Source organism: Lineus longissimus, chromosome 19 (genome assembly GCF_910592395.1).
Source record: "Lineus longissimus chromosome 19, tnLinLong1.2, whole genome shotgun sequence".
Lineage (NCBI taxonomy): Eukaryota > Metazoa > Nemertea > Pilidiophora > Heteronemertea > Lineidae > Lineus > Lineus longissimus.
In genome coordinates, this window is record NC_088326.1 from 1,365,220 (window position 1) to 1,374,586 (window position 9,367).

The 9,367-nt window shown below is 43.3% G+C and overlaps 2 protein-coding genes across 6 annotated transcripts; one reads left to right on the forward strand and one right to left on the reverse strand.

Moving 5' to 3' along the window:
• Positions 1-229: 229 nt before the first annotated feature.
• On the forward strand, positions 230-5,130 carry LOC135502990 (E3 SUMO-protein ligase NSE2-like). Of its 5 annotated transcripts, none has more exons than XM_064796230.1 (6): positions 230-352; positions 2,802-2,949; positions 3,151-3,260; positions 3,596-3,752; positions 3,951-4,140; positions 4,555-5,130. In XM_064796230.1, exons 2-6 carry the CDS (start codon positions 2,817-2,819, stop codon positions 4,712-4,714), a joined length of 750 nt encoding a protein of 249 aa, XP_064652300.1. In that variant the 5' UTR covers positions 230-352; positions 2,802-2,816; the 3' UTR covers positions 4,715-5,130. The 5 variants fall into 5 exon arrangements, with proteins under 5 accessions (XP_064652300.1, XP_064652301.1, XP_064652302.1 ...); XM_064796231.1 differs by having other exon boundaries at positions 233-352; positions 2,807-2,949; XM_064796232.1 differs by lacking the exon at positions 230-352 and adding an exon at positions 2,330-2,453.
• A 295-nt stretch (positions 5,131-5,425) lies between these two features.
• LOC135502943 (myosin regulatory light chain 12B-like) lies at positions 5,426-9,007 on the reverse strand. The gene is made up of 4 exons (XM_064796157.1): positions 8,867-9,007; positions 7,307-7,415; positions 6,544-6,784; positions 5,426-6,239 (listed from the first exon to the last, which is right to left on the reverse strand). The coding sequence occupies exons 2-4, from the start codon at positions 7,406-7,408 to the stop codon at positions 6,040-6,042; spliced, it is 543 nt and encodes a 180-aa protein (XP_064652227.1). The 5' UTR covers positions 7,409-7,415; positions 8,867-9,007; the 3' UTR covers positions 5,426-6,039.
• Between the last annotated feature and the right edge of the window lie 360 nt (positions 9,008-9,367).

A 9,367-nucleotide genomic window follows, 5' to 3' on the forward strand; every position in this document is an offset into this window, starting at 1 on the left:
TCGATAAAATGCATTTACATCGTCTCTTGGCTCACGGAACCTGCCTAATGCATTTCCACCGCTCAGCATATGTACATGTACAAGTATGTATGCTAAAGCCAATCCCACATTTTGACAATGCCTGTCATATTGATCATTGACAGAACAAAGGTCTCGCTTGAGCAGATAACTACTAGCCGGCCTGGTGTGACGTCAAATGTATTGTCTTTGGTCATGATCGGTCGCGGTTGATTTGAACGCCAGTCGGTTGGTGTGTGAGGTGCGGAGAACATCGCGGGAACACTTTCTCCGATTTCAAACGTTAAAATGCCTTCAAATTTTCCGAAACAAATCAAAATTGCTGCAGCAGAAGGTAAGACACAGTATTTATTCCTGATAAAGGTATGAGTTGGTTTTAAAGGGTTTTTATTGTAGAAATAGTCATACAATCAAGGGGGGAATGAACTGCGCAGTTTGAAATTTCAAGGCAGACATGTTGAATTATGTACATCACTGCGCTTCAACGGCAATTTTAATTGCCATCCCTAATCAAATACCATTTACTCAAAGAAACGAAAGGCGCACGTCCAAGTCATGATGGTGAAGATGGAAGTGATCATGTTAAATCTGCGAGATCCCATCACTGCTTTTCTATCCTGTGATGTGGAAATCTCCACTGAATTCACGAAGGTTTGTCTAATTGACGTAAACAGTTAACAGTTTTAAATTCAACAACAATTCATTTGGCGGCCACTATCCCGACTGTGGTGTCGCACCCGACTATAACTGGCATGAAAAGGGGATACGCTGGTTATGGATGTCAGATCGTGGTTCCCTGACATTTGCAAACAATTTCACTGGACGTAACCCACGCGGCGACACCAAGGACCGCTGGCTGATCTATTGATATGTTCGCATAGGGTGTCAAAGTCGGAGAGAAGAAGAGCCACTCTTCTCTTGTAGGGGGTTCACTTGGAAGTGTTTGCATTTGTTAGCCTATAAACACAAGATGTTAATCCTTCAGTCTTGGGTTTGGCGGAGAGAACTAATCTTACATAAGTCCCAGAACAATATCATATGTCTTTATGGCAATATTTATTACTGGGATCCAGTACAGTGCCGTTCAATCCAATATTCCTCGGGCTGTTGGAGAGGCTTCTTGTCTAAACAGTGCCATTCTGCCCCCTCTAAGGCATACATTGGTAACTAATGAATTGACTGCGAAATGAACGCAGTTGAACACAATGTGAATAATTCAGTCTCGGTTTCGCCGAAAAGAAGGTGATATGTTACTATTTGATAATGTATATGATCATGATAATTAGGAGACCCTGTGTGGGTGTTTGATCCAACATACTTTGATGTGATTGGAGATGGAAGTTTGCCATAGTGCCTTTAAATGTATGATAAAGACAGCATTATATGCTACCTGGTGCTATTCTGGTGGACCATATTGCCAGGAAAACTTAGGTGGCAGCTAGGTCTCTATAGTCTTAATTCACGTTGCGGTTGTCCAAGTGAAATCAAGTCTTGCTGAAAATTTATTTGAAGGAAATCTTGATCTTGACGTACCTGAGTTTGACCTTTAGCTTGATCTGTCTCATGATTTCATGATTTTAAATTCAACAACAGTCAACAATTCATTTGGCGGCCACTATCCCGACTGTGGTGTGGCACCCGACTGCAACTGGCATGAAAAGGGGATACGCTGGTTATTGATGCCAGATCGTGGTTCCCTGACATTTGCAAACAATTTCACTGGACGTAACCCACGCGGCGACACCAAGGACCGCTGGCTGATCTATTGATATGTTCGCATAGGGTGTCAAAGTCGGAGAGAAGAAGAGCCACTCTTCTCTTGTAGGGGGTTCACTTGGAAGTGTTTGCATTTGTTAGCCTATAAACACAAGATTTTAATCCTTCAGTCTTGGGTTTGGCGGAGAGAACTAATCTTACATAAGTCCCAGAACAATATCATATGTCTTTATGACAATATTTATTACTGGGACCCAGTACAGTGCCGTTCTATCCAATATTCCTGGGGCTGTTGGAGAGGCCTCTTGTCTAAACAGTGCCATTCTGCCCCCTCTAAGGCATACATTGGTAACTAATGAATTGATTGCGAAATGAACGCAGTTGAACACACTAATTCAGTCTCGGTTTCGCCGAAAAGAAGGCGATATGTTACTATTTGATTGTTTTGGTTGAATGCATATGATAATGTAATTGATGACGTTTCTTTTTTTCCGCTATCTGATTGGATGAAAGATGTACACTGTGTACCAAGTATCCTAGGAAAAAAAATTTCGCTGGCGGCCCGATGTAATCTTTCGCTAAAAGAGGGCAGCACTACATGGCAGCCCGATGTAATCTTTCGCTAAAAGAGAGCAGCACTGCATGGGGGCAATTTGCAAAAAATGTCAAAAAATGCATGAATAAATATCCAATTTCTTCTATTTCCAAAAATAAGTTTGGTATGAGACTCTCCCTAAATCATATTTGTCATCTTATGTACCAAAATAAAACAAGCTAATCTCAATTGAAGTTTTGATCAGCGAAATAATGGGCACTTAGTGAAAAAAATTTTCTTTTCTCTGCTAGTGTACTCGCTGTCTCAGTGTCTGTGTGCATCATGTACACGCAGTAAATGTAATGGTTTAATGTGTCAAAATAATCTTGCAACTTGCAACAACTTGTCTAACTGTCAACAAGAGATCGAATCGGAACTTATGAGTCATCATACCGCGTACCGGGCGGTAGGCAGTGGCGGTATGGTAGGCCTATTAGATTTTTTAACCGTAATATAATCTTTTATTCTCCAGTCCAGGTCTTTCAAGATGTCATCATCAGGAGGCAAGTTTGGTATGGTGGATCAGGCATTGAACACCTTGAAGAAGGTAGAGCAGTACATTATGGCTGGGATAGAAACAACAATCGATGTGTCCCTGGATCTGGTGGAATGTGACAAAGGTAATCTTATTCGATGAGGATGAGACATTTCCAATATTTAGAGGTCTAACTTTTAAGGCCTGGTTATGGTATTCGAACATTGAAATACTGTACCACTGATCCGATATCATTGATAAAGGCAATACAACGTACAAAACACCCCTCATGAATGTTGTCAAGGTCATCACAAAAGAGGAAATAAAGTTTTTATTTTTCTTCCAGAAAATAGTGAGAGTAAAGTGAATGACTTGAAAGAAATCATGTTGCAGTATGCTGCCATGGAGAGGGACCTGAAACAGTTTACAGAAAATGTTGGGATAGTCAAAGCAAAGGTGAGGTCAGACGTCAGAGATTTGGCCAAAAAGTCCTCAGTGTTGTGAATAATCTTGAAAATAGAAATAAAATCATAACGATGCTGTATGAAGTGGTTTTAAAATATGCTTGAAATCAAGGGAACATCTTGGTCTGGAAGCACTTGCTCCTAGTTCTCTTTGCTCTGATAATTTTCTTGTCAATGCCGAGTGATCATCCTTGGTTGTACAGCAGTCCCATATGATGTTCTCCTCAAGTCCTCGAAAGGGGCATCAGACATCTGTGGTTGTGACAGACAGTGACACTAGCTCTTGTCTGACAAATCTTCTCATAGCTAATATCTTCCTCTTTGCAGGCCAAGACAATCGATTCGGAAAAAGAGTGGCCGGATCTAAACCAACAACTTGATGACTTACTTAACGATGCACAATCCAGCAATAACGTAGCACAACTTGAGGGACATGAGAAATATCTCGAATTAAAGCAAAAAATATGGGACATCTTACATCCTGGTAAGTGGGTTTAATTTGACTTGATTCATGAAATAGGAGCAGCATTTGGTTTCCTCAGTGAAAAAAGCCCAAGGATTCCTTCTTTCACCTTAGGGCAAAAAGTGTTGATAGAAACCTAATTAGTGAGGTCTTATTTGAATGGAGACAACCACTTGGGGCCAAAACTTAACAATCATATTTATTTCATTTCTGTTGCAGATGAGCCTATGCCGACTCAAGAAACTGCTGGTGACGAAGGTGATGACGAAGTCGCGGTTACGCAACAAGACATCAACACGCGCTGTCCGTACCTCGCCAGAGAAATGACAAATCCGTGGAGGAATCTCATCTGTAAACACAATTACGACAAAGAGGCTGTGGATCAGATGTTGAAACAAAGGAAATCAAGGTCTGTCAATCATTTATGGATGATAATTCACTTAGATTAGTTAATGAGACGATAATATTAAGCCACTTCAGTTGCTACTCCCATGGATTGCTTGTAGTAATATAATAATAATAATAATAAATTGTTATTTGTAAAGTGCCTGTATCACTTGAAACAAATGTTCACCGGCGCTGGTGAGCTCTGTTGAAAAAAGGGTCTTGAGTTCCTTGCGAAAGGTAAAGACATCCGATGCAGCTCTCAGGGTGGGGGAAAGAGAGTTCCACAGTTGAGGTGCTAAAGTGGCGAATGCTCGACCTCCAAATGTTTTCAATCTATATTTCCTGCAAGTGAGAAGGTCCTGAGATTCAGAGCGAAGGTAACGAGGAGGCACGTAATGTTGGATGTAGTTTGATTCCTCTTCATTCTCTTCCGCAGGTGTCCAGTCCAAGGCTGCTACAACGACAAACCGCTCCAGAAATCCGACTTGGATGAAAACAAGGAGTTGAAGAAATATATTGAGATGAAAAACAGACAGGGCAAGCAGAGGAGACGCGAGGGTGGGACACAGTTACAGAAGGCTACAGCGCACAAGTGATGAATCCTTTGTGTTTGTAACAAGGGACTAAGAGAGATGTTTTTTAAGAACACTGCCAATGTTTGATTCGAAAGGAGAACTCCGAAATAGCTTTACTGGGATAAATGAATGATGGACAAGTGGTACGATAGGGTGAGACACAGTCACAGCCCTGGAAAGCTATTGGGTACAAATAATGAACCTATGGGGGTTATTGGGTTTCGTCTATGAAAATGATCCTCATAAAAGCCTGAGAGATGGTACTTGAACATTTTCTACAATGAATGATTGCAGGGTCGGAGGAGACAGAAATGTTATCCTCTAGCACCAATTTCATGATATAGATTTTATATTCGACGTTATTGTGAAAGTGCATGTGTATTTTTCACTAGTCAGATTTGTAACTCGATCAATATTTTTCAAATACAATGTTTAATAGGAAACATAAGGTGTTGAGTTTTGCCTTGCTTTCTCCCAGTCTGGACAGCAATTGTGCATTGTAGTGATACTGCCATGGTTGGCAGAGGAAGGATCGGGATGACGAAATGGACTGCTTTGTAGTCTTACCTGGCCAGGCTGATCCCTGGTTCAGTTGACTCCCAGGACAGTCCATTGCGTCATCCTAATTGGATCTCCTGGCCACAGGACGAAGCCAATCCACTGCGTCCCGAGTGTAGCCGGGTATCGCTCAGAGCAAGACCAAGAAAACAGACAAATGGCAAAGACGACAGAAACATTTGTAACGAATACACCTATCTTTATTGCAGGTTTTCCATCAGCCTTTTGGTATCATAATTTATAAACGTGTGTGTGAATATCCTATCACATTATCGTCGGCAAGACGAGTACAAAAATTGTGAAGAAAATGCGAATACCGGTAACTGAGAAAGTGAGCTATGCTACATGTCCATTTACTGTCCTGACAACGCTGTGTTGGCGGAGTATTCGAATAAGAAGAGAAGGATGCGAGGCCCCTAAAGCTACCATCAGTCAAGAAACTTTAATGACCTGAACGTTCCAATATTCTTTCTGTAGAGATCTTGCTGGTGCGAAGCCACTTTTGAAGTGCATCAGGTCGCCCGACTTGGATACCGAATGGTTGGGGACCTACCCTGATGAAAGTTGTGACCAAACGGTCCTTATCCCAGAGGCCAGATCGAAAAGCCACTTTCTATTGTAGGAGACAGTGGGAACACAGGTCTTTCTTCAAGAAAGAAGAGTCTCAGGATGTTCCACTCAACATTGTTTTAAAGTTTTACATATGTGCACCAAGTCTTCTGAAAAGAAAAACTGTCTGCACGAAAGGAACTTTCACTCCGCTATACACATGTTAAAAGTTCACTTCATTACTTCTTTGGCGGGGGAGGCAAATTAGGCATATCATCATCTTTCTCTGAGCCATGTTTCAGTGTCTTGGTGAACTCCAAGTAGTTGAACATTCCTTCCGCTATTGGAGCACCGAGGAAGAGTTCATCAACCTGATCGTCGGACCAGCGGTCGCCCATTGAGGTCATGAGATCACGAAGATGGTCTTCGCTCAGGCAACCTAAAAGAGACAAGAGAAGGACCTCAAAGATAATTACACATCTCCTATTGGCCTCGAGGATCAGGGGGGTCTAGACCAATACCCCTCCTGGGTCCCCGCCTAGACTTTCATTTAAGAAGGTCAGGAACTTGGTAAATTTGGCCGGACCCTGCCGACTTCAGTGGCCATAAGGGCATTTACTGCCCGGTTTCTATATCAGAGTTCTCCTTCTCCTATAGACGGGACAGGTTGCCGACCGGGGCTGAGGCAGTCTCTTCCCTGAATGAACCTTACAAAAGGCTGCATAACGACTCATATAACTCACCAGTGCCATCCGGGTCAAAACAAGCAAAGGCGTTCTTGATCACATCCTCTGGGTCTGTTCCGTTGAGCTTCTCGCCAAAGAGGGTGAGGAACATGGTGAAGTTGAGGGGACCGGGCGCCTCGCTGATCATCTTCTCAAGGAAGTCTTCCGTGGGGTTCTTGCCCAGGGAAGTCAACATCTCCAGGAGGTCGTCTTTGTCGACGAAGCCATCTCTGTTTTGATCTATCACGTTGAACGCTTCCTGCAAGAAGAGGAGGACACAGTAACACCCAAAGAACGTTCAGGTAAATTTCACATACCTGTGCTTCTTGTCTAGTTGATTGTTTGGAAGACGGAGGCAGAGATCCCTTCTCCCAGGGAATATAAGAATCAATACACAGAGGTGTAATTCCTGGTCACATGAAAGTGCTCGAGAAGGAACGGCTGCGCTCTCTACCAGTAGTGTATAGCAACCATAATGAAGGAGCTTCGTACAACAGCTTTCATTTTCTTCATCCTGAGAAATCAGGGGTTAGTGTCCGCTTCTCAGGCCCAGCTCACAAACTGGGCCGGAGAAGCTAACATTAACCCCTGATTTCCTCAGAACGCATTTCGCTGGACTCTACTGTAACTATAGTTTCCAGAGACAAGTGGATAGGCTGAGACACTGTACCCTTAGTCGTCCCCTGGGGACGAACTGTCCAGCCCCCCACAGCAATGACAGTCTCTATGCCAACCTGATAGACTTTATGAACCTGTTTCTAAGGTCTAGCGGCTTTCTTACCTTGAACTCTTGTATCTGAGCTTGGTTGAACATGGCAAAGACATTGGAGGTGTAGCGCTGGGCGCGCGTTCTGTGCTTCTTCTTAGCTTTACTCGAAGACATCTTGAGGCTGCAAAAAGGATGTCAACACAGGCTGCATAACCAGAAAGTGTTGTTTAGATATTCATAGATGGTCTTCAAAGACAGAAATGGTAATTACTTGGGGGAGGAAAGTATGCCATTCTTTGGTGATTCTCGACAGAGGTACATAGCACACTATACTGAGACAGTTCTAAAGGAACTTCGTCTCTGGACTGAAAAGAGGGTGTCCAAATGTGAGGTGTCCCTATAGAAGGGGTTACTGTACTTGAATTGAAAAGTGAATTGATGCAGGCTTATCTCGCTGATCTGTGGTAATACCAGCTCAGACATGTTATTCATTTGAGGCTGAATCAATCAATACCATGGGAATCAATATGTGTGATCTGACATGGGAGGCTGTCGTGGATTAACATACCATGAAAACCTTTCTGATGAGGTCAATGACCAGGCCTACGATCTGCATGCAAGTAGAAGACCCGGCCAGGGCCGTATTTAGAGGGGGGGCAGGGGGGGCAGCTGCCCCCCCTGTGCAATAAATGTTGAAAAAAAAATTTTCAGACAGTAATAAAAAGACAAACGAATCTTAGCCATAGCTTTACCAGCATGATAGCAGCATATGGATAGCAGATGTTATCAACTCAGGTGCAACCCTTATAATCTGACCAGTCCAGTGCCCTGACCCTAGTCTTCTATGGTTATACACAATGATGCAACATTAGGTAAAGACTAGCTTGTTATTGCTTGTTAACGGTATCCTGCACAATTAAAACTATGAAAATTAACATTTTCTGTCCAAATGTGGTATTTTCGTAAAATACTTCATAAAAGTGGTCCTTTTTTAGAGTAAAAATACTATTGATTCACACTTCCAAATGCCAGGAAAATGCCATTTCAGACCTTTCATTTTCAAATTTTTCTGGGGGAGGGCCCCCAGACCCCCCCGTTCGGATGCGCCTGCGGCGCATGCAGATCCCCTTCGGCGATTTATCCGCTGCCCCCCCCTGGACAAAAAAGTTAAATACGGCCCTGCCGGCCACTGACCTCCTGGAAAGGATTTCACGGGTATGATCTGTTTGAAGGAGAATACTACCAAAACACGAGGATGGTCTCTGTCAACACTGGCCAAAATTTAATTAAGTCAGGAGGCCTGAGGTTCTATTGTAGGCCCCTATACTGGCATTTCTGTGAACCATGGTTATCGGCAACGGTCTGTGTGATATCTATCTCCATCACGGGTTGCACCGATTCTCTGGCAGCAGTGTACGCTACTCGGAAAGCTATACACTGAAGTTGATTTCTCCAATGTGCAACGGCAGGTCCTATGCACCCAGGCATGCCAGGTACACGTACATACGACATGTACTTCAGAAGCAGAAAAGACTGTTGGATCTTTGGAGAAGAAATCTACAAACCTAGCTGCTTATTTCTCAACGAATACATGAATGCAAACTACATTTATTTTATATGCCGGCTAATTACCTTTCTTTGTCTGAATGGCCTGCGAACAACAGGAATGGCGTATGTATCCGGAAAGATGGAGGCTTGCGTATGATGAGGATGAAATATAAACCAGGTGATGCTAGTCTGCTGATGAAGCAGTGAGATTAGCATCACTCCCATCATTCGCTCAGCGCAGTCCGTCGTGGCGGGAAATTTGAACGTGACACGTGGTCGGGGCGCCGTCAATACAGAGCAGGGAGGGGCCACATTCGCTTTCTTCACAAGAAATGATAATCCCTCATGTCTTTAGAGACCTATTTTAGGAGGAAACTTAGTCTGCCTGCGTTCGAATATATGCGGCTGCACGTCTGATAGGTCGGGTTGGCTTGCATTACAAAGGAGCGATAGGCTCAGTCAAGTAGATAAACTTTCGGGCAGAAGAAAGATACCGAGCAGTTGACAACCAACTGGCTAATTATTTGTCAGCAAAGGGTTTCGCGAGGGCTCAAGCCGTGTGCGTTCCGTTAGTGAGAAGGGTAT